The 24,547-nt window shown below is 36.8% G+C and overlaps 1 protein-coding gene and 1 long non-coding RNA gene across 3 annotated transcripts in view; one reads left to right on the plus strand and one right to left on the minus strand.

Moving 5' to 3' along the window:
• The window catches only part of LOC133528198 (uncharacterized), a 149,635-nt gene that overhangs the window by 53,638 nt on the left and 71,450 nt on the right, over nucleotides 1-24,547 (plus strand). The window lies entirely within an intron of this gene.
• Nucleotides 3,612-24,547, minus strand: part of LOC133527923 (5-hydroxytryptamine receptor 2A) — a 63,862-nt gene continuing 42,926 nt past the window's right edge. For both annotated transcript variants that reach the window (XM_061865126.1, XM_061865121.1), the window contains exons 5-10: nucleotides 23,200-23,398; nucleotides 13,055-13,180; nucleotides 10,127-10,291; nucleotides 8,002-8,171; nucleotides 6,000-6,126; nucleotides 3,612-5,204 (exon numbers count right to left, since the gene is read on the minus strand). In XM_061865126.1, coding sequence (XP_061721110.1) covers nucleotides 5,018-5,204; nucleotides 6,000-6,126; nucleotides 8,002-8,171; nucleotides 10,127-10,291; nucleotides 13,055-13,180; nucleotides 23,200-23,398 — 974 coding nt within the window. In that variant the 3' untranslated portion in view covers nucleotides 3,612-5,017. The remainder of the gene's footprint in view (nucleotides 5,205-5,999; nucleotides 6,127-8,001; nucleotides 8,172-10,126; nucleotides 10,292-13,054; nucleotides 13,181-23,199; nucleotides 23,399-24,547) is intronic.

A 24,547-nucleotide genomic window follows, 5' to 3' on the forward strand; every position in this document is an offset into this window, starting at 1 on the left:
ATAAATTTGCTACATAGTACACCTAGTACTAAAAACCCCTTAAATTAAAATTGTAATTTAAGTTTATTTTAATAAACTAAATTTGCTATTTAGTAAGCTTTTGCTAAACCAGCTTTAATGTGAGAATTTAAATTTAAGAGAATAACATAAATATTAATTATTTAGTATACTGCTTACTAAAAGATAAGATAAAGACAAAAAAATATGTTTATTGCACAAAATAGGACACAGAAAAAGTATACAGCAGTTGTTTTTAGTTGATGCATAACTAGATTGACAACAGAATTTCCAGGAGTCCCCGCACTAGGCTAGGCCTGTATCGCGGGAGACCAGAAGTACATTTAAATGTCATGCAAGTCAACGAAAAACTAAAATATATTAAATATGAGATTCAGGTTTATACCTATGTTGATACATGCAATTTTCAGTATTAAACTATATATCTATTGTTTCATTATTACTATTACTTTATAATTTCGGTTGTATACTAATATTTTAGTCTAGTTCATTTTATATAATTAATAAAGTTAATGTTAAACAATTCTTAGGAGTAATGACTCAGTCTCGCTATAATCAAGTGACAACAACCAGTTGAAGAGTATAACCTTTTGGCTACTTGCGCAGTCCAATTAATTAATTCGCTCTGGAACTTTACGGCCGTGTTGTAAATCGAAGAGCAGAGGACGTCGCCAAAACGTCTCCGAAAAGCAGTGTTAACCCTCGGAACAGGTAACTTAAAGACGCGTTTAGATAGTGATTCAAATAAATGAATCTTATTCCGTGCTCAATAGAGTAGTAATTCAATAAACGCTACCTATGCGGCCTGACCATTTTTTCATAGTGGCACGCGCCTTTGCGGTTTTTAAACAATAGATAAGACGATAATCCGTAGAAGCTCACGGAGAAAAATAGAAACTATAACACCTCTGTAGTTGCAGGCGTCCATAGGCAACGGTGACTGTTTACCATCAGGCGGGCCATATGTTTGTTTGCCACCGACGTGGTATTAAAAAAAGGAATACAAGTCGAGCGAGATGTGATTTTCGATACCAAAGCGGCGTAAATAATGCACCTCGATGGGCGTTAATTGCCTCGACTTTGATTACGTGGAGATTCAGACTGCCCTCAGCTGCTCTCACAGCTGGTACACCTCCTCTGTCCGTGGCAAAGTTCAATTTTAGGCCTCGTAATCGCGACTTACTTGCGGCTCCTAAAGCGCGCACGAAGGCGTACAGGCAATCACCACTGGTTCGTGCTTTGCACTACATCAGAAACGCACTTCTCCAGTCGGCTCCAGACTGCGATCTTTTTGCCAGGTTTTTGCATTGCTCACAAATTTGGAGGCAAATTTGTGAGCAATGCAAAAACCATTGTGAGGCAATGGATGACCGTCCGTCCTCAGTTAGTTATTAAGGTTCTCCTGTGTTTTGTTATTCTATTTTTCATGTATAACAGAATTTAATGATCAATCTGCTACAATAGGTACAAGCTTATTCTAATTCCTTACAAGACAATGTGTGCCTCTCCATACACAAGTTTTTGCAGCTTTATGGCATATTTGCTTAATTTATTTTGCATTTATTGGTCAATCACATAAGTTTTTTGTAATAAAATTGATAAAATCATAGTGAATAATATAGATACCATTTTGAGTTTGAAATTTTCATTTTCAAACACTGTTATGTATGTGCGTAAATAAATGTCCATCCTTGATACGAATGGTATGAAAAGTACTCCAAAAAGCTGAAAAAACTACAGATATAGGGGAGAGTCGGTTATATCGTACCAGTTTTTATTTAAACGTGGATTTTTTGATACAAATGTGTTTGCAATTTATACATATAAAAAAATCTGGGATTAAATTAAGTCAAAATACATTGTTTCGGAAGCACTGCCATCGATACGATTTAGCCAACGAATTGGTTAAATCGTACCACCGATATTAAAATTATTTTGCAAGTTTATTGCTTATTTTAAGTTTAAATAACAAATTGATACTACGAGAATTTGAAGTCATAGTTATACGAATCATAAATAATTTGTCGTTTAAATCATACCTATGCCAGTGAGGAGTACGAATAGTACGATTTAAACAACTAGCTTTATTTAAAACAATCAATGTAAAAAACATAAAAATTGGTCAAATTTTAAGACGATAGGTCGGTCCGATGCCCTTGAGCATCGGTGCCTCGCGGCTGAGCTAAGCGCTCTGTCCCCGCGCTAACTCTCTCATGACGATCGTACGTAAATTTGTGTAGCAGCCACGCAACGATGTTCAAGGAATAAGATGCAGCGCAGAGGCGCGCGGGTGGCGCTATACTCGTATTTGTGTATCATCTTTTGCAGACGTTTAGTTGTTTGATATGAGTAGATCATGCATTTGGTGGAGGACGTAAATTATAATAAAAATATACTCCTATTTGCATACAACTTTACAAGATTATTGAGCTTAATTCCATGAGAGCACTGTTTGGTGAATTACGTATAAATAAACTTAGGCTTTCGATTGATTTAAACTCGTTAGAAAAAGAAGTGACGACTGTTTTAGAAAATGCAACGCAATGGCTTGAGAAAAACAATTTAATTATTAATTTATCAAAAACAAAAATTGTACTATTTCAACAACCACAAGCAAAACCTCACACATTAGACATTAAATTTAAAAATGAACAATTAGAATTAGTTAATGAAACAAAATTTTTAGGCGTCTATCTAGATAAAAATTGTAACTGGAAATATAACATTGAAATACTTTGCGCCAAAATTAATGGGTTTATTTATCCCCTCAGACAACTTGTAAAACTTGTGAACAGAGAGACTGCAATTACTGCTTACTACGGCCATGTCCAATCATTAATCACGTACAGCATTATTTTTTGGGGTAACTCAACAAATTGGCACCAAGTATTTGGTATGCAAAAAAGGTGCATACGTGCCATTGTCGGAATACGGACTTGGGAAAGCTGCGAACCCTTCTTTAAAGACCTTGGCATATTGACTGTCCCTTCTTTATACATACTGGAGTGCCTAATATTCGTAAAAAAATATGACAGTCGTTTTTCTAAAAAACAGCCCAACCCGGCACGTACTTTCCGGCAAAGAGATACACTTTTAAATCCACGTGCACATTGCGCACTTTTTAGAAAATGCATTTTTAGCATGGCTGTTAGATTTTTTAACAAACTACCAGAATCGATACAAACTTTACCGATAAACAGATTCCGCAATACGATAAAAACTTTATTGAAAACCAAGTGCTACTATGACATATACGAATATTTAAACGACAGCGAACTTTTTTGATGCATGTTTTTGTAATACATATATTATCTAAATTATATAATTTAAATATATACCTTAATTTGACATTTAAAAATTAGAATTTTTACATTAATTGATAAGCATGTGTATGTAAATAGTTGAAATTTATTATTTTGATGATGACAAATACCTACATTGAATCTCATGAGCTACACCGCCACTCACGTTAAATATTTGTATGCCTCATAATATGGCCAAAAGTGGAGCACTTAATTATCTGTATGTAACACCTGTTTGTAACACTACCTGCTTTTCGACAAATAAATGCATTGAATTGAATTGAAAAAAAAACTAGTTTGTTTAAACTTTTGAACGCTTTCGCAACTAGTGAGAAACGAATTTAAAACTTATCTGTCAACAGAAAAAGTGCTTTGACAGCATCTGCCATGACCCCTTTAGTGGTCGTTGGCGTAGTAGGCACAACAGCACACGACCACTTTAGTGGCTCTTGGCGTTCAAAGGTTTAATGGGAAAACTAGGGGTGGTACGAAATATCCAAGTCTCCCCTACACCGTGACCCAAACGTACGTTGATAAAATTAATAAATAAAAACTTTGAACTTAGACGTCTGTACGAATTCATTTGGTTTTCTGTTATATTCTTATACATTTTGAAATAGTTTGTTTTAAGGATTTAGTTATTAGGTATTGTTGTTCGCCGACAGATATGTGCGTCTTTCAAATAAGCAACGTGCTGCTACTGAAAAGTGGAAAAAATATTTTTACCAAATCACCAAAATGACAGAGAATGTACTCTTCTAGTCGCCCTGTAAAGGCTTCCTGACAGCCAAAAGCCGTAGGTATTCAGTTGAGCCGTATTTCTTCCTTGGCAACCAGCCGTGAAAATTCCATCATGACCATTTCACAGGGCCCGTAGTAAGTAAATATTATTTATTGCGCCACAAAGAAAACAAATGTATAAACAGATTTACAGTGCCAAGAAAGGTAGCAACAGGCGGTTTTATCGCTGTAAGCATCTCTGCCAGACAACCTTAGGGTAGCAGGACATAACGAACAGTAAGTTTTTATAACAGGTAGTGCACGAATTAATTAGTAGTGCCGTAGGGTGCAGTAGTGGTGTAAAGATAATTTTTCCGAATTCATAAGCTCAAAAGAGTGGCTAACCTACTCGTCTGGTCCAATGGATTATAGTTTGTGGTCAACCATAGAATGTCACTAAACACAAAAGTGTAGACGCTCAGAAAGCAACAATTACCAAAGAGTAGGCATCAATAACCTTGGAGGTGCTGCGGCATATCGTTCAAAATTTTAAACGGTTGTTAAAATGTAAGTACTACATATCAAAGACAAAAATAAACTATCTTAAAATAAATATGTTTTTGGGCGGAAAACTTCATATTATCATGTAGGTATGTAATAATTGTACATTACGATACAAATGCGAAAAATAGGAAATTCGAAACGAGTGGCGAAAACACGACCGAAGGGAGTGTTTGATATCGACACGAGTTGCGAATTACCTATTCGCACATGTATCGTACAACATTTTATAGTACATTTGTAGACCTTTTAAATTCTTGTCATAGTTACGTAATGTGCTAATTATCGCACTAGTGCGAAAAAATAGCACCGTTTGTACTGTATAAAAATAATAAATTTTTGTCAACGTATTTTTGGGCTATCCTGTATTATAATTTATTGATCACATTTATATATGGTAGCGTTGTAGTAGGTAACTAATAGTGACGAAAGTTTGGCAATGTTGGTTCAATCATAATAGTCTCGATGGTATTGGGCACTGCCCCTTCATTCATGTTCGAGGGGCGGAGTGATATAGCCAACGGTAACGCCGACTGCGCGCATAACTGCGAAGCGCTGCGTGTGGACCCCACCGCGGATCTATACAGCGTGCAGCGCCCGCGCCTGGGAACAACACTCAATATTTACTTGATAAAAACCAGCCAAGAGCATGTCAGGCGATGCTCAGTTTAGGTTTACGTAGTTACCTTTACGTCACTATTTGAAAACTATATATGCAACTGTACATAATTCTCGTTTTATAAAACCACACTCGAATTTTAAGGCCTCTCATTATGCACCAGTTGCATAAACTACTAATTCACAGTAAACTTTGCACTGCATACTCAAACTTAAATTTGCGTACTATTTTTAAGAGGTCGCGTAACGGAACACAAAACCCATCTGGGAACACAGATAATTATGAACTTATCAAAATTACAACATACCACAATTTCTATAAGACGCTCTTTTCAAATTTCAATTTTCAAGATGACATTACACAAATCATTGTAGGGCATAATATGCTAAAATTCCTGAATGAGTATCAGGATCACTATGACTTTAATTTTAATGTTAACATAGACTCCATCGCTCACTAAAATCTTACCGTGCGATGAAAACTCCGATGCTTACTCATGAAAAAAGTAGAGGATTCAATGAGAGTAGCGCAGAAGACAACGTTTATTAACTTTTTTTTTAACTGAAACGTGTCACTCTACTTCTTGCTACATTGGGATTAAGGTTAAATGTATACATATTTTTGAACTCGACTGTACTTTTATTAGGTTTGAGCCTAAAACTCAAAAGTAAGATTATCTGACAATACGACTTTTTATAACAGAGCTCTATAATAGACATTGTTATTTATATTCTCAAGTACTTAGGTCCGGATATATCCTATAAAAATGTTTTACTAACCTTGAACATTGACAGCAAAGCAACCGTAGGAATGCAGCTCGAAACGTTCTATTGAAAATGGTGTAGATGATGGGATTGATAGTCGATGAGACATATCCCAGCCAGAGGCAGACGTCCACCACGTTATCTAAAAAATAAATGACTAGCTCCGTATTTGGTATTGAATATTCTTTTTTCTTCTATTCAAAATGTGAGAGCTACAACAGTAAAAAATCCCATGTTCGTTACTTTATACATATATAAGTTAAAACTAAATTGACGATTAGGGGTATTTTTTTAAATGGACAACTATATTTTGCTATTATATATTCTGCTATCCAAGTTTATATTTATCGCCAATTACATTTAAACCCGATGTAAAATACATGCAATATTATCTAAAATATCAGGTCTTGTAGCCTATCAAATGTTATTGCTTGATTGAAGGTATTAAAACAAACTCTAACTTTTTATTAGTATGCCATGGTATCAAATTTCCATGCATGTCTCTCCTCAGCTTTTCCTTTGACAGATTAATCCGATACGACTACGGAAGGTGGAGGTAAGGAAATAAATCTCCATGTACCAAAAACTGTCATCAAAAAACCTTAAATAGGTGGCGCTACAATACCTAGAATACTTGAACAAAAAAATCAAATCATAGACAGCGCACTTCACTCCGTCAATAGCGCCTAGGTTCTTAGCTACTCTAGCGCTACTCTGGAGAGATTTGGAACTATTATTTATAGCTGACAGCTGGACACTTTTGCAACAGTTCTACCATAAGAGATGTTACTCCTCTTAATTCCACACTCCATAGATACGACGTTTACCTTCATTTTTCGTACGAAATCTCAAAAGCCTTTCAGTTTTCCTTTTTTAGTTTTCCCTTTCTCGCATTAGGCATAGAATTCCCCGTATTTAAGTACTTTTTTGGGTTTTTCTCGGGAAAGCTTGGGTTTTCAGCAATAAACCGTATATTTTCAGAAAGTTTAATCTATCCTACGATATGATAATTTATCTATCCTACGATACTAGTTTGAGCAGAAAATATTATTTCAGTAAATATACAAATACGAAAGTTATCTCTAACGAAAGTCTGATTCCCATATAAAAATATATTTGAACATTAATATTTCATTAATTCAAGGCCCAATGCTTACAATACTTATTTCTACAGATAGCTAAAATTATTTTCTTTATTTACAGATATTTAACTTCAGTCTCGGCGAGGAGCGCCGTTCGTGAAACATCAGGCTAAATCGGGTTACCGCGCAGCCGGCGGCCGTAAGTATATAAATATCAGTGCCTGCGCTCTACGCCGTTATGCTAGAGTCTTCTCGGTTTGCATAGGTGTAGCGAAACAGCGACAAAATTTCCATTAGTTCGATTTCCTTTACGCCCCCGCTCAACTGATCTCGCTGGAGCGCCAACACTTTAGGAGTATTCCAGTGTAGCAAAACCCATCAAGTGTGATGCGATAGTGACATGGAAGGGTTCTTTCTTATCTAGAGGCTAACTTCTCCCCGCAATGTATCTCCGTGTCTCCCCCGTGTGGTCCTATTGCTCTTTTGCCCAAAGTGGTATAGAGCCCAAGTCAGGTTAAAAAAAATGCTGCTCAGTCAGTTGTTCCGTACCCAAAGGGTAAAACGGGACCCTATTACTAAGACTCCGCTGTCCGTCCGTCTGTCCGTCTGTCCATCCGTCTGTCCGCCCGTCCGTCCGTCCATCCGTCACCAGGCTGTATCTCATGAACCGTGATAGAATTGAAATTTTCACATATGACGTACTTCTGTTGCCGCTATAACAACAAATACTAAAAAGTACGGAACCCTCGGTGGGCGAGTCCGACTCGCACTTGTCCGGTTTTTTAGTAATCTTTGGACATGAATATTGAAATAATTTGCTAAGTAAATTTATATACACTTTATTTATTTTTTTATTAGTTATTCTTAAAAGTCCCACAAATAAAAATACTTAAGAATAAGAATCAAGTCTGAAATATACCTGTGAGATTGTTTACCTGGAACAGAACAAGTCGGACACGAAGCAAATAGGATATTTAGTAGGAAAAATGGAGCCCAACATATCACGAATGTAAAAAACACCAAGCCGAGTACTTTGGTAGCTTTTTGTTCATTTGCTACGGCATTAGCAGTCATCGCGCGGTCCTTTTTCCGGTAGGGTAAAAATCTGTAAGAAAGTAAGAATCTAAATGGCAATATTGTAGCTGTCCTTGTACACGGTGCCCGTGAGCATTGCGAGAGATTTTAATAGTATATTTTCTGATCATATTTAAAGACGAAAATGTCCTATAAACTTTTTTGGATTCTCCAATCCAATCTCAGAGTTCTTCAGAAACATTTAGTTCCTTTTTTATATGCATGACCTTTTGTACCATGTTTTAGCAAAAAAAAATTTGATTCTGATTCTGAGCATCTTATTCCAGTGTAATAAGAGCGTAGTACCATATTTATGAGACGATTTATTCGATACTTATTTTTGCACTTGACTGTACCAAAGAACCCATTCGTATTAATTTCGTAATGAATCTTGGCTATGTCGATGAAAATTTAATATGATGTAGATTAGTAAATTCATATTTAAAAAAAAGGTGTTTGTACCACGAGCTGATCATGTTATAATAAATAAATAATAATAAAGAGAGGGTCAATTTTTTTTGACATGTAGCTTTTATTTACAATACTATTAGTAGAAAATTTGAAATTGATCACTTTTATAGTTTAGGAGAAATAAAATAAAACAATTTTGGAGTTAATTGGGTATTTTCAACCCCCAGGTAGTAACCGAGGGATGGAACTTTGTGCAGGGGCCCTTCAAAAGGCATTGTTTGGTTATAGTTTCGAATCAAAAACGCTGGGGGCAATTTTTCAAAGGCTATCCTGCTAAACCCTTTAACGCTGTTAGAGACAAGAACCGCGAACGATAGCTTGCCACCATCAGCATCGAGTGAAAAATACTTGGCGGCATACAAAACTTTTGTATAAAGGAAAACTAGTGATTGCTAGTTTGCTAGCTTGCCCAGTCTTTCTCGGAAAACGTGTTTTAGCTTTTTTCAATAAACTGGCGAACCAACAAGCCAAGCACGCTTTGGTGCGATTATTCGATGTCAAAACTGTAAGCCACCAAAGTATGAAAATTGTACTTTTACTGTTCAAGAAATGAAAATTTGACTGAATAGATAAACTTCGCTTTTTTTCTTCGCAAGTGTGTTGAAAAACGACGTATCAAACTCGTGTGCATTAGTCATTACACTCATTACATACATCGGCTTTCTTATTGCAAACAATATCGCTTCGTGTCCACCAATGTCATGATTTAGCCACTTAGAAATATATGTAAAAAATGCTGAAGTATGTCCACAAATATGTGTCTTTAATTTAATAGACAAATATATTTTTCATTAACAGAAACGTCGAAATTACTTAAAAAGTTATTTATTTATTTAAGTAGTATGAAATGTTCTTACATAAATATACTTACTTTAGGTAGGTACACTTACCCAGGGCAAAAAATAGTATACATGGACAATTAACCAGTAAGCTTCTTGAAAAATGCTACGTGCCTGTCTGATGAGGTTGAGTGGTGAAGGAGTAATAGACTAGGATCTCTATAAGAGTGTCGTATATAGTTGTTAGACCGCAGTTTGATTTCAGATCCTTTTAGTAGGTCTCCCAGGCTTCAAGAAACCTGATGTTGCCGGGCTGAAAAGAGGTGCCGTTCGTCCCACCTCCTCCATCTTCCTCGCGTTGTCCCGGCATTTTTCCATGGCTCATGGGAGCCTAGGGTCTGCTTGACAACTAATCCCAAGATTTAGCGTAGGCACTAGTTTTTGCGAAAGCGCCTGCCATCTGACCTTCCAACCTAGAGGGTAAACTAGGCCTTGTTGGGGTTTGTCCGGTTTCCTCACGATACTTTCCTTCACCGAAAAGCGACTGGTAAATATCAAATGATATTTCGTACAATAGGTCCAGAAAACTCATTGGTACTAGCCGGGGTTTTCACCCGCGACCTCCGGGAATCTCCCCGAAAATCCCCTATAAAATGTTCATAGTTTTCAAAGTTGTAGTGACGGTTGTATTGAAGTGGTGACGGTACGTAATGTAAAACTTTAATTTGTAAATTACCTTAACGTCAATGGATTTGGAGCAAGTATAAGTTTCGGCGGTCTAGTCCTGGCCTTTCTAGTTTCTACTCCTATATTGGGCGGTGTCTGGGTGCTAACGTTACGTGCTCTTTTACTCCTTGTCGTTTCTGCGCCGTTAAAGTAGCTCAGTTCCGGATGTGAAACACTGAAACCCATCTTGTTACTTTCATGACGGCTATCGTATAAAATATAAAAGGTTAATTATATCACAGCATTATTTATTACATTAATCTCTAGATTAATAATTAACCCTTAAATGCATAATGATGTATATATGCATCGTATATTTGATGGTCCGTGGCTCAATATGCAGCTATCCAAAATCACATTTATTACTTTTATTTAATAAATGTGACGTTTACGTGTTAGATTCTGAACGCACCCATAAACTTTTGATAGTTTTTTTTTTCTGTAGTGTCATATTTTCAATCTTTGGCGCGTAAGTTGCTACACTGGTTGCCGCGAAATTTACAAGTTCAAAATTTATTGATAAATATTAATAAGAACTGCAAGTAAAAATTATTTCTGAAAAGGATAAAAGGTAAGTGTAATGTATATTATTAACAGGTTTGATAATAATAGTATAATTTTCCGAAAATTTGTGTTTTATATGTGATGCATAAATACATCACCATGCAAAATCGGTTGTATTAGAATTTACTTTATTGTTTCGTTCTTTGTATAGTCATTGAAAAGTTTTAGAATAATTTTCTTATAAATTGGACCTGGGAGTAACAAACAATGTGGTCTTACGTTTAGCAAGGCTGATTCCGAGGATGAGAAATCACATCGCATTCTTCGATAACTTCTACACTTCCTTGCCTCTGATTTATCATCTGGCAAAACAAGGAATACACTGCGTTGGTACCGTGCAGCAAAATAGACTTCCAAACTGTCGTTTACCGGATAAAAAAGAGATGTTGAAAGCAGCAGTTCCAAGGGGAACACATGAAGAAAGGATTACGCACTTTGACGGGGTTGACTTTTTGGTGACAGCATGGAAAGATAACAAGATAGTTACGCTTTTATCTGACTACATTGGTTCCCAGCCGATGGGAAAAACTGCACGTTATGATAAAAAACAAAAACTAAGAGTGGAAATACCTTGTCCAAAAATTGTGCAAGAATATAACATGCATATGGGTGGTGTGGACCTAATGGATAGCTATTTAGGCCGCTATAGCGTCAGGGTCAAGAGCCGTAAATGGTACTTACGATTATTTTATCACGTTTTGGACTTGGCCGTAATAAATTCCTGGATCTTAATGAAGAAGAATTGCATTGCAAAGGGTGTTCCTCAGAAACAACTACCGAATCTTGGTCAATTTTGCAATGAATTAGCTGATGTTCTTTGCAATATTGGATTAACTTACGGCATCAAAAGAGGACGTCCAAGTAATGCTTCCATCGAAGAACAATTACAAGCCAAGAAACGAAAAGGTACTAGTCATCCTCTTCCAAGCGTAGATGTAAGAAAAGATGGCGTTGATCACTGGCCTATGATTGCTACTCGTCTTAGGTGCAAAATACCTAGTTGCAACGGGACAACATCTTGGTCTTGCTCAAAATGTAATGTGCCTCTTTGTTTGAATCCAAGAAATAACTGTTTTACATATTTCCATCAATAATATTATGTAGAAAACTCCAGTGAGTCTCAAACATGTTCATTATTATTAAACGGGTCACTTTGCCAAAAGTAGCTCAACCTGTTTAGGGTTTATTTCGAAAAACTTAGTCATGAGCATTCGGCCGGATTCAGATTCGCAAAGCTACATTGTTCCGTGAACGGGAAAGACATAGGTATATAATTATTAAATTTTCTGTTTGCCCAAAGGTTGACTGGTGGAGAATGCTATTTGGGGTGAAGTCTATCTGTTGTAGGTTAAGTTATTTGTTTTGTGCTATAAAGATACGAGAACAAATGTAATAATAAATTGCAGATTATAATTTTACTGTTAAATATGTAATCTTTAGCGTTTAGACGTTAATGCATAGTGATGTATATATGCATCAAGTCTTTTTCGGAAAAAATATATGTTTTTTTAAATACTATGATTTTTTTCTTTATTTTTCCCTCAATCTATACAACATGACACATCTATTTCAATTTATTAAAAAGTTATACAAAAAATCATGCATTTAAGGGTTAACTTAAATCCAGTAAAAATGCCATTGTACGATAAATAATTAAATTTATTACTATGAACGGGGTGAGTCAATTGCAAGATTTGCAAATATCCAGCCAAGTGAGAGTCGGACTTTCTCTCCTAGGGTCACGTACATCCACTGACATATATGTACTACACAGGCTATAGAGTATAAATTGTGTCCACAGTTTTCGACGGTTGAGGCGAAACAGTTATGACAACTGTACATTAACTGTAAATAATCTAGATGAAATGTATTTATTTCCTTATACGCGTATTGATTTTTTTACATGTCACATATGTATTACTCACTGAGGATATTAAAATTTATAAAAATAGTCATAAAACTCTTTCTATTTAACTCTCATACTCGTAGCGATTTTAATCAAATCGTGCTTATAGCATAATATACTCTTTAAATATAATAAAAACACTGCAGAAAATTACGGGATAAAGAGTAATATATCATTATTGTGTATATATTCTGCAAACAATAAGGGAAGTAATCATTAGAACCAACGTGTTACCTCTGCGAAATGTTATATATGCACCAATGGCGTACTGTACTGACACCATGTAGTATCTTGTATATAATAACTTACACTAAATATTCGTGACAACCACATAAATGAATGCCCCTACTTGGATTTGAACCCCGGACCTCTTGCTTCGTAAGCAGGGTCACTGCCGGCTAGGTTAGGAGTATGTTTAAATTTTTTATTTAACATTAGAAACCAAATACGAAATATTTAAGTATTTACCTTGCAGACACTCCCGCTACCCTCCAAGTAGTCTGCCTGGATACTGATCGACTTGTCGATAGATTCGGCGAACTTCTAGCTCCGACCCGCCGTATGCCAGGCTGTCCAGTGTTGACGCCGCATAGTCTGAATTTTTGACAAAATTTTATTTTTACTTAGTCTAAACAAGCAATTAAATTACCGATCCGTTGAGTCAACTTCACCGCTATAATCTTATTTTTAGTCCACACGTACAAAAGAGTGTCACCATTTATAATTATAGATTGACACCCGTCGACATAAAGCATTTTGCCGATCAGATAATAAACTTCGAATATTGACGTCTTTGCTTTGCGTCGAGGAATCTCGTCTAATCAATGTCCTTGGATTTCATTTACCGTTCAAATCAATAGGTATTACAATAAATTGTATTGTTTGGACGGGGTATTAACCAATGTCATTAAATTGCAGAGCTAAAAATGATCCTGCTAATAAAAAAGTATAACCATTTACTTAAACCAAATTTTTCTATACTCCATTAACGTTACTTCAATACAAATGTCCATGGAAACAAAGAGTATGTGGAGTAGAGTGGAAATAAGTTTTTAGTAAATATTTGATTTTCGGTACAAGCTTTTATTTCGAACTGTACTTTTATTTCCAGAGGCAATTAATAAACGTCGAAATAAATCTAACAATCCTAAACAGGATTAGTATGCTTAGTTGCGTCCAGGCCATTCCAGCAGCTTATCAGTGGTCTCAAGTTGGGAGAACAAAAGCCGACACAGCTTTTAAGGCGAATGCGAGAACTATACGTAGGCAAGAATATGGTACCAGATGACGGTTTGAAGGTCTTGTGGGTGAACCAACTCCCAGTACAAGTACGCACAGTTCTTTCTGTCAACGAGTCATCTCGCTCATTCTCGCTGCCATGGCCGACAAGTGAGAACATACCCAACCGGTGACCGTTACTGCAGTCACACGAGCCACATACTTTCAAGACCCCACAAAGCAGCGAATACACATTTTTCGACAAATTGTCCCAGAAGCTCGACAATTTAATGCTTGAAATAACAGCCCTTCGTTTTGGTGGCCGGTAATTGTAGATACCTACTATCGACTCTGCTAATAAAAATGTGCAACCGTTTAAACCAATTTTTTCCATATTCCATAAACATAACTTCAATACAAATGTCCATGGAAACGAAGCACAAGTGGAGTAGAGTGGAAATAAGTTTTTGGTAAATATTTCATTTTCAGTACAAGCTTTTATTTAGTAGTAGTAAGCTTTTATGTACTTATCTTTCCACAGGCAACTAACAAATGTCGAAATAATTCTAACAATCTCTAACACGAGTTAGTTTGCTTTGTTTTATCACAGAGTTCCCATGGCCACTTCCTGTCTCCATCAGTAGATCAGCTCCATGTCATCATAATATTGGACTGTCATCCGATTTACATTTATGTATGCAATAGACATGATTAGTTCGCGAATGAAGGATTCAAATGAAGTACTTCACAAGATGCTTGATGAGCTTTTGGTGCGAATGGCCGAGCGCTGTCGTTTATCGGAAACGCTCCTCGCACTTGAGGGAGAAAATTATATTCCGTCTCACTCAGCCAGTCGATTGTACTCATAAACCTAACGATAGGAAATAACAAATAACTACGCAACGTACATAACTTGCTTGGTGCTTTATATGTTTTTTTTTTTTTGCCGAGTCCAAGAGAAGCAATGTATACTGACTTAGTTAATGTTTTAAGAATTATAAAAAGCGATATTATTTTTAAATGAAATATTGAACTGTAAAACAGATACATAAGACTAATAACAAAATTTCAATTTCGCGCATTGACGTGGCTTGTGATTATTAAAACTTTTATTCCCAATAAAAGCCAGTGCTTAAATATATCCGTATCGGTATTTAGCTTACATTAAGCTTGACAGTATTTATAGTGTAAAGTGTAAATATATAGGTAGTAGATGTGTAGTAATTGTTTATATTGTAAATAAAACTATAACATTTGTTAATAGGTCGCGTCGTGTAGGTACATAATTTCACAAAAATATCGACTTCAAGAAAAATGAGCGCTGTGTAGAATCATTTCACTGAAATCGACCCAAAACGTGCAAAATGTTCATACTTCATACTGCACAAACACTTCAGGTATTTCGGGCGGCAATGTAGGAAATTAGAACAGACATCTAAAGTGAAAACATCCGACTGTGCCTCTGACCACTGAGCGACAGGACACGCCTCATGCTGCTGCTGTTCCAACTCCAAGTGCGATCCAGCCAGAGACTGAGCCAGTTTTAGTGGAAGATTTGGCACCCAGACCTACTCCAGCTCAACAGTCTATGAACGAGTTTGTTCCAAACATGAAACCGCTGGGACCTCGTCGCGTGGGGAAACTGAATGAACAAGATGGTGAGGATGAACAACTAATTAAAATGATAGCCAATGGTTATCATCCATTTTCGTTGGTGGAAGAACAGGAGTTCAAAACTTTTGTGTCCATGCTTTGTCCTGGGTACTCACTGCCATCCCGCAAAACACTTTCAGAGAGCCTTTTGCCAAAAATGTACAAGCGGGAAATGAAAAAGGCAAAAGCAAAAGTAGAGGCTAGGCATATGCCTAACTACAGATGGATGGACGTCCGATAACAACGAGATAGAGAGTTTCATTGCTGTTACTGCTCACTACATAACAGACTTAAATTTAGAGTCAACACTGCTCTCGGTTGTGTAGAGTAAAGAACGCCACACTGTAGCAAATTTGGCCCAATTTTTTATTTTATTTTATTTTATTTTATTTCATAGGAAAACTTACAGCTAAAGTAACAAAATAAGTTGCGAAATAAAAACAGTAAACCAATTACAAGTTTCCACAGGTAGAAAGACATAACACGGGAGTGGAAAATCGAGAACAAAATCACGGCAGTGGCTAGTAATAACGCGGCCAATATCACTGCAGCCATCAAAGCAGCAGATTGGCGCCAAATATCGTGCATTGCTCATTGGTTAAATTTTTGCGTCCAAAATGCATCGGCCGCAATCTCAGAAACGACCGCTAGAGTGAAACAAATTGTAGGCTAAGTTAAAAGAAATTCAGAAGGCAGTTAGGTGTGCCATTACTTATTCTTAAACAAGACGTGGTGACTCGCTGGAACTCTACGTACGTGATTTTGCGCCGCATGGCACTGACGAAGAATACCGCCACTCTATCACTAACCAGGCCGAATTTAATGCTCAGTGGTGCCGACTGGATAATAAAAGAAGCAGCCGTGCTAATTTTGGAAACATTTTACGAAGTAACAGTGGAAGTGAGCGCGGAAAAACGTGACGCTTTCGAAAGTCATCCCACTGTGCTCTATATTCATCGTCAACGCTAGGAAACTATTAAGCGCAGAGCACGCAGTGCCTGAAATAACGAAGATGGTTCAAATTCTTTAGGAGGAGCTGGAAAGAAGATTTGCCTGTATAGTTTAAAACAACGAGTTGGGCGCTACCGCCCACCACAGACATCGACACCTCAGCAGCAGCTCAACCAACCGTTGACTTTAAACCAGCAGCCGCTTCCACCACAGCAGGAGTTCAAGCAACCGTCGACTTAAAACCAGCAGCCGCTTGCACCACAGGAAACTCTCCTCCTCGATTTGGGCAGCTTACGACCAAAAAGTGAAAAACCTGAGGCCAACCAATCCAACAGCAGCAGATACAGTCGAGGTACAAAAGTACCGTAAGAACCTATGCTTTGCCGAACAAGCCCATTTTTGTGATGGTAAGAACGCCGCTGTATATACCCAATTCTATATAAATACACGTTAAGAAGATTGAATGTTGTGGCGACTTCCGTTCCATGTAAACGCATTTTTTCAAAAATATGAAACATTTTAACTGAGCAAAGACGGCGGCATTGCTTTACTACTGTCATTACCTGTATTATTACTAGTCATTATTAGCTTTATTATCAGCTGTAATACAGCTCGCATTTGACTAGGTATTACAACTTGACTAGGTATATAACCATGTAAATATATTGTAAATTGAAATCATTAATTATATTATAAGGATAATGTTACTTTCAAGGATAGGAATGAAATGGTAAAAACTGTAAGTTTATATTAACCTATCAAAAAAAAATTATAGCACCCAGACCTACATTGCGGTAAATAAACTATGCTTAACAACCGACTTTCGCTTATTGATAGATTTTCATAGTTACTTGAAATTACGTTAGAGTTTGCATTATTATTTTTGACCCAAATGAAGTCCAGGTTCTCATGATGGAGTCAGGAGTTAGTCACCAGAACTCCTAATCTACTCATTATAATTCCATCGTGTTTGGGCCCAACAGATTTGCCCTGACGAGCACCATTAATCTAGATGAGGTCCAGGGTCTCATGAGGAAGTCAGGAGTTGGTCACCAGAATTCCTAATCTACTCATCATAACTCCTTCATGTTTGGGCTCAATAGATTTGCCTTACTTGCAAATGATTGACATCTTGGCTAGGCAGCATGGGTGCGTAACCAACATACCAATCTTTTACGCTACGACAGCGAAACGCTATCTGTCTCTCTATAGCACTAATATGCGCAAAAGATTGGCATATTGGCTTGGCATCCTGGGTACGTAGCCAACATGCCAATCGTTTACGATACGACAACTAAATACTTTCTTTCTTTCTATCGCACTAATATGCGCAAACGTTTGGCATGTTGGCTAGGCACCATGGGTGCATAGCCAACATGCCTATTGTTTACCCTACGACAACGAAACGTCCTGTCTCTCTATAGCACCAATATGCGCAAACGATTGGCATGTTGGCTTGGCACCCTGGGTACGTAGCTAACATGCCAATCGTTTACGATATGACAACGAAATACTTTCTTTCTTTCTATCGCACTAATATACGCAAACGATTGGCATGTTGGCTAGGCACCATGGGTGCATAGCCAACATGCCAATTGTTTACCCTACGACAACGAAACGCCCTGTCTCTCTATCGCACTAATATACGCAAACGATTGGCGTCTTGATTAGGCAGCATGGGTGCGTAGCCAACATGCCAATCGTTGACGCTACGACAATGAAACGCCCTGTCTCTCTATCGCACTAATATACGCAAACGATTGGCATCTTGGCTAGGCACCATGGGTGCGTAGCCAACATGCCAATCGTTTACGCTACGACAACGAAACACTATCTGTCTCTCTAACGCACTAATATATGCAAACGATTGGCATCTTGGCTAGGCACCCTGGGTGCTTAGCCAACACAATTCAAGCTATACAATTCATGCTGTGACTTTCTGCAAATTTAGCCATAAGCGCATGTTCTTTATTTACTATCTATTGCAGTCATTTACTATCTATTTCATTTTCCATTTGTGTGAAAGAGATAGAATAAAGAGCAAGGGTTATAGTACACTTTGTACAATACTACTGTGCATATAAAATAAAATAAAGAGTGCTCATATAATATAACACTAAAATTAATGTTGCTTGAAATTATATTGAAAACTATTCTTGTCTGCATTGAAACGCGCGTCGCGTTGCCGGGCGCTCGCGTACCGAGCACCAACGCCATATATCGAGCGTTGTTTCGCGAAATCTGAGAACGCTCTAAGGAATAAGGGCTCTTAAGGCCGAGCTTTATGTAGGATTCTTGGAACACCAAAACTACCAATCAAAGTTATTTTTACCAGTACATTGCAAACAAATGGAGATAACATATTTGAATATTGTGAATATCCCGTGGATTATAAATACGATAAAATCAGAAGCAAAGATATGGCAGATATGGAGTTAGGTATTTTATTAAAAAAAGCAACAAAATAAAATGCAGAGAAAAAGTGACCCGATTACTTTGTCTCACTCACTGCGAAAGCTGCTTGTTTCAGACATAAGAGATATTGGTGTAGAAAATACAAACGAAACTAGTCTACACTCAACTAGCCTTGTTCGAAACTAGTGTCGTACAAATTCATAAAATAAATAGTTCGCAACCAGTTACGAAAGGATTACCGCGGTATCGTAAGAGTACAATAAAGTCTTCCATCGCAACTGTTTAGTGACTGGTAGCGTAAAATGGTCCTTCGGTTGCGTACGAGGCCGAAGGGAAAATTTTTGATAAGCACGGTTGAGTTATAATAACACAACATCGATGTTTTCTCCGAATTAGAAAAAATAAAGTCCTTTATCATCGGCATTCGAACGCGACAGCATGTATAACTGCAGAGACGGTTAGTACATAATGTATATGCAGCAGGTGTTCTAAGGTACGAGCTTTACTGACTGTACTTGTCCCTTCGGCCGCGTACGCAACCAGACTTTCGTAACCAGTTGCGATCGAATACTTTTTCGGTCTTGTACGTAACTGGTTGCGATCAAAAACTATTTTGTTCTTTTTCGTAACCAGTTACGAACGAACACTTTTCATTGTTGTACGAAACCTTTCGACCGTTGATAAACTATAAACTTGATAAAGTCAGCTAAGATTATATTTTATACACCTTGTTATACAGTATAAGTACACGTTATATATCCAGTCAAAAATCAGAACACAAAATTTGTACCATCTGATAATATTCAAATACTTTGTTGGCAAATACAATATTATAACCTTGTTCCTTAAAAGACACTGGCTTAAGAGACATGAAGCACTGACATTCCTTGACAGTAACTACTATGACTTAATTTGCTTGACATTTACAGTTGTTACTCGTCAATATAAACAAAGTATTAATTAGCCATGAGTCTGGTACGAGCATACGAGAACATAAATAGTTGCATATTTATTGGATGTCCAAATACTGATTTATTATTGATACCCGACATGGTAAGGGTACGGATGTTGTGTGACTTAAACTTTTTTATACCAGGTAACACTCGTGTATGTGCCGACCATTTATCAGCTGATAACTGGGAGGACTTGATGGAGGCACCTCTTTGCGATGAGTTTAGTCCAGCTCATACGCAAGAAATTGTGAATGTTATGCGACAAGCATTAATTGTAATTCATTCGACAGTATCTAATGTACTAGGTGCACCCTGTTATAATTAAATTACATATATATTTATTAAGCGTTTCTTTTGCTGTAGTTAATTTATGATCAACAATGGAACAATACAACGATATCGACAGCATCAAAATAGAAGGTTGCTAAAGAAAAACTATTTAAAGTTCAAAAAAATATTTATTTAAAAATAAAAAAGTTTGTAGTAATTTTGTTTGAAATAAACTAAACAGCTTTTCATCACACAGTAAAAATCAAAATCGCTTATATTTTCTTCTAATATGTAGGTACGGTCAGCACCAAAAATATGTACATTTACAATTTTGACTGTCAAATATGACAGACATAAGTTATGAAATGTATAAGTACATATTTTGATGCTGACTGTACATTGTTCCTTATTAAAACGTAAAAGCATACGGACATATAATTTCTAAACAGTGGCCCACACACATACATCCGCCTTCAAATCTTTAACAGCGTTAGCAATTTCTTCATCAATTTCTAAATAAGTTTTTGCCTTTTTGTTGTTGCATTTGAATGTCCGTGTAGATTTGCTCTCTTTTAATAATACGTCCAATAAGTGAGCCATCGTCGGATATTTCTTGCCAATAAACCTGTTGATGCGGCTATGCCACCCTTCTATATTGTTGGTGGTTCTTATTTCCTCCTGTTCACAACAGCAAATTTTAGAAAAGGCTGTTTTTGTAAACCACTGTTTTTTAAAATAATTATTAAATTTCTTAATATCTTCGCCCTTAGGGCTCTTACGCATTACATACTGCATACCGGTTTGTATGAAGTACTTTGGCAGCCGTGCTAGTCCAGCACATCTAGACACATGTCTTTTTTTAACTCGTGATGAGATATTCAACTTTTTGGCTTTTCGGAATAAGCATCTATTGAAATGGAAAAAGCATCCCTTGATCTCTATCTTTGGATAAACTTTTATCAATGCATGCATAGCTGCTATCTCAAAATCCACTGTAACCTTTGTCGGCTTCCAGTCAGGAAAGCTTGATTTAATCAGATACAACATAGTTTCATATGTTTCTACCTTTTTGTCAGGAAGGAAACAAAAAATTAAAGGTTTTATAGAACGGGTTTCTTCGTCTAGACCATGTATGGTGTACAGTTGCTTAAACCCCACCGGGCACGACTTAAATGTTCCATCAGCTAAAATATGCTTAAAACCTCCTTCTTCGATCGATGTTCTAACTTTTGCCCCACAAAATAAAATAATTCTTTTATTCTCTTCCACATTATCATAATCTCTTAATAGAAAGTTTAGGAATTTTTTCGGTATTATCACTTCACTTCCTGCAGAAAATCTAATTTTTTTGACACCCAGGACTTTGTTTCTTGCATTATTCAGTCCTGTTTTAACTCCCTCGTATGTTGGCATATTTTCTATCAAATCCAACCCTTCATTTTCAAGATTAAAAACCATAGCCTCGTACTGTTTCTGAATCGAATCAAAATTTGTGCTTGACCTTTCCTTAAGATTATCCAATTCCTTCCAAATTCTGTTTTGAACAAAATTAGGCTTACATTCACTATGATGTTCTCTCTCTTTTACTATTTCATTTCTATCGTTTAATGTTACACTTCCCTTGCATCCATTTTCATTGTTGTAGTAGCACAACCAGAACGAACCTTTACGATAAAATTTCTTGCGATGATATCTTCGTCCTGCTAACAACATCGAACGCCCTCCTCTTCTTGTCGTAATAAAATCAATTGCAGCGTTTATATCATTCATTTTTATTACGTACATACATTATTTGCAGATATGCGAATAATAACTAATGACAGCTAACAATATAATGACATTGTCTAGAGTAATCAGATTAGAACTCACCTGAAGTACTGTTTAAGTGGCCAGTGATTTGTTATATTACCTACTGTAAAGGTTTCATATAAAATCTAAATATGTTATATTGAGTTTTGAAAAAACCTATAGCTAGACTAGCTAGATGGCCCAGACATTGGTTTCGTATAAGAACGAGAAGTGTTCGATCGTAACTGGTTACGGGTAAGACGGAATTAGTTTTTGATCGCAACCAGTTACGTACAAGACCGAAAAAGTATTCGATCGCATCTGGTTACGAACCTCTGGTTGCGTACGCGGCCGAAGGGGTACTTGTCGGCTCTTTATCATTTGTCACCATGCATGTCACGTTCTAACATTTATGTACAATATGAAAGTGACGGGCTTAGTGACAAATGATAAAAATGGAACCATGCTGCCCCTGCAGCTTGATATTATGTACTTAAGTCAGTTATGTTTTAGCTACCTTACCTCTATAATTAAATATATGTGATTCGAAATACATTGCGTCTTAGAACTAACTTCAATGTGTAATAAATCAAAACCTAAGTTATTTTTCAAAGTTGTTGAACAATGTTGGTCAGTTTGACGACTACAGCCTACAGTTTATTTGAATGCTCCTGTTACAGGAAGCACCGGTATACGTCCGTCTGCTGGGCACAGGCCCAAAGTAAATAGCGGCGGCGCGCGCCGGAGCAGAGAGTCCGCTCAGTACAAAGTGCCATTTTCGCCGCACGCACACAGACGTTACATTTACAGGCGTTCTCGGGCACTCTCGGGCAGAGCTTAGTCGGGCTGTGCGCGGGTTGCTCACTTGACCTCCCCGCCGCTACGTAGGTACTTACTGTCATATACGTCAAAATGCAGTCTTTAAGGAATGTAAACATGATAAGATGTATGTATAAACGAATCGATGTATGTATGTCTGTAAACTTATATTACCTACTCCATTTTTAAATTCGAAATTAATACAGAAGCAACCCTAGTGAGTCGGGCAAGTTTAGGTATGTATTTTCAAGAACGGCGGGAACGGACCTTCTGTTTATTTTTTATTTTGTGGCACAGACCTCCTCTCATGCGCGAGAGGGCTTGGGCTATACCTAGTTACCACTACATGTATTCGCAGATATATGCAGGTTTCCTCACGATGTTTTCCTTCGAAAAGCTAATGGTAAATATCAAATGATATTTGGTACATAAGTTCCGAAAAACTCATTGGTACGAGCCAGGATTTGAATCCGCGACCTTCGAATTGAAAGTCGGACGTCATATTCACTAACCACATGTCAAATAATTGTCAAACAAAAAACTTACCTTCTTTGAGTGCCTCCTGCTACTGGCATAGCCGCCAGTTTGGCTTGTCTCTTCAATAGGAGGACCGTCAGTGCGAATGAAATTACCATTGTCAACATCGGCATGTAAAAAGCGACGAGTGAGCCAAATATCCAGAAAAGTCGATTGTTTATAACACAGAGCCCTTCATTCGGCATGATGTTCTTTTTGTTTATTAAACCTATAAACATATCAACACATTAGGTCCTCTAATGTAGGTACAGAGAGAAGACGGTTGCAGTTAGTACAAATACTAAATAAATACGATTAGTCAACTTATAAATTACAGTTTTATCCCCCAACTTATTGTTGTTAACACATTCACTGCTATTCAGTTGGTAACATATATAAAAGGGACACTCATTTTTATATATGGTTTTTCTTTATGAGTGACGCAGTATTCTGCATGATTAGATTAGTTTCTGTCAGACAAACAGTCATATCTCTATCAAGTTTCGCGCTTCGTGTACGTTTCCAGTTTCAAGGTCAGGATCTAAATCCATCAAGATTTGAGGAGTTCCCTCAATTTCTCATGGAACCCATCATCAGAACTGGATCTTGAGTAAAATGTTACATAAATCTTTGCTTGCCAAACAAATGTACCAAAAAAGACAAATCGCTAAACGTGACCTACGCGTTGTTTGAGTTCCATTCTGGTCTTCGTCAGCAGTTCTACTTCGTCAAATGGCATTGTTTTAAATGCAAATGAAAATACGAAAATCGCTATATCTATGCCTATAACATTTGTGCGATTCCCTCAATTTCTCATGGATTTCATCATCGATACTGGATTTTGACAAAAATACATTTATGCAGATTGGTTAAGAAATGACGAAGTTCTGAGGTAACATATCTACATACAAAAAAATAAGATCGCATTAATAACTTCCTTTTTTTAAGTCAGTTAATAACATGCTTTCAATGTAAGCATTCAGGCATGATGCTAAGGCAAAACCATACCACATGTTTTTGGCCATATTATTTAAATTAACCAGAGACCAGACTATTTGTACACTCAGAGGTAATAAAAATGGGTAATTTATATAAAGGTGACAATACAAAGTGAATAATTTTACTAACCGGGTAGCAAAATACTAAATAGCGCAGCGCAGCAACTAGGTATTTATATATCTTTAATGTGCCTAGACTAATACAAATAAGCAGGTACAATTCAGTAATTAAGTTCACCAACAAAAATTATATATTTATTTATTAATGTTACAAAATTAAGAAAAACTATTAGGTTGGGCAAAAGTTCTTTCGTATTTAATAGGTATTCAGTTTTAGTAAAAACTCCTTGGTTGTACTGTTTGTAATCTAGCTAGTTTTG

The sequence above is a fragment of the Cydia pomonella genome, chromosome 1, assembly GCF_033807575.1.
Source record: "Cydia pomonella isolate Wapato2018A chromosome 1, ilCydPomo1, whole genome shotgun sequence".
Classification (NCBI taxonomy): Eukaryota; Metazoa; Arthropoda; class Insecta; order Lepidoptera; family Tortricidae; genus Cydia; species Cydia pomonella.